Source organism: Helobdella robusta (genome assembly GCF_000326865.2).
Source record: "Helobdella robusta unplaced genomic scaffold HELROscaffold_1661, whole genome shotgun sequence".
In the NCBI taxonomy this organism is placed as follows: domain Eukaryota; kingdom Metazoa; phylum Annelida; class Clitellata; order Rhynchobdellida; family Glossiphoniidae; genus Helobdella; species Helobdella robusta.
Window position 1 is genome coordinate 1,921 of NW_008703927.1, and position 1,367 is coordinate 3,287.

The window sequence follows — 1,367 nt, forward strand, 5'->3', positions numbered from 1 at the left end:
ACACAAGTATCATCAATGAAACTAGTCAAACTGATAGCATCACACCAAAGCTTAAAAAAAGTAAAGAAAATAAGTTACCATTAAAGAACGTCAAAAGTTTAGATGTTGACTTAGATAATAAACAAGTCCAGAATATTCCATCTAGAAAAAATTCTTCAAGTTCACAAATTTCGGTCAATATGAGTTTGCAAAATCCAACTAATTTGTCATCATTTCTTTCAACATCAACAACAGCATCGGGGAATTTAAAAAATGTCAAAATGATCCCTGCACCTCCCTCAAGTGAGGCAGCACCATTTTCATCACTTTTACGAAATCATTATCCAGACAGTGGAAACAATTTATCTCCTCAAAATTTGATGGCAAATTATCATCCTTTAAAGAGTTTAGTTGTTGAAAACAATTTCAATTCACCTGAAAAGGAGCTTTTAAAAGGTTCTTCCATTCCTATTGTTTGTCCATTTGAGACAAATCTTAAAGAACTGGCTGATAATTTTCATAATATGGATCATTTAAATAATAAATATCAATCAAAAGAATTAAAGCAAATAAATCAGCAATGTCCAAAAACTTCTTTAACTCCACAAGATTTCACAGATAATCACATGCCTAATGTTATGTCGACACCTGCTTTAACATTATATTCTAAACAAAAGGATAAACAGGAAATGTATTTTATTAACCAATATTCAAATAAAAAACTTGACAACAAGCGGTTATGTTCTCAAATCAATGTTGTTCAATCAGAATCTAATCTTGTAAAAAATGAAAGAAATAATAAAAACAATGACGTTACTCAGAAAAAACTTGAATATGATTTTGATCAAAAAGTTTATGATTCAAAGCTAGGAGTAACATATTATAAAGGAAAACTATTAGGCAAGGTTTGTATATTTTTTATTACAATTTCTTTGTTTAAACTAATTATTTGGTATGACTGTGGTCAAATACAGATACTTGTAAATTTGATGAGTTATATTCTAATTTAAAAAAAAAGGTTTTGGTTTGTTGAAGAGCAGTTGGTAAATTTTCTGTTTCTTGCTTTGTTTTGTCATATAGGACTGGTTGTTCTGTTACTGATTGTTCATTTTTGAGGAATTCAATGTACTTTTGTTTTTAGTTTGTACTACTGTACTAGTCTTTTAATTCTAGGTGATTTTGATGTACATTTAATTGTTCTGTGGTTCTTCTGCTGTTAAACTTCTTGTTTTGGTTACTACTTATATAATCCTTCTTAATTAGTAAGTTCTGCTCATACTTGTGGCAATATTTTGAACCTTGTTCAAGCTAATTTGAATCTTTTGTTGATTTTTGTTTTTGTTCATTCTATCTATTTATCTGATCATTCATTGGTTGAAGTTATTTTT

General features: G+C 28.6%; 1 protein-coding gene across 1 annotated transcript; it reads left to right on the forward strand.

The window, feature by feature from the left end:
* Positions 1 to 260: 260 nt before the first annotated feature.
* HELRODRAFT_184647 (hypothetical protein) lies at positions 261 to 884 on the forward strand (the record flags this gene model as incomplete). The annotated part of the gene is made up of 1 exon (XM_009015816.1): positions 261 to 884. A coding segment is annotated over one exon (624 nt), but the record flags the coding sequence as incomplete, so codon positions are not given.
* Between the last annotated feature and the right edge of the window lie 483 nt (positions 885 to 1,367).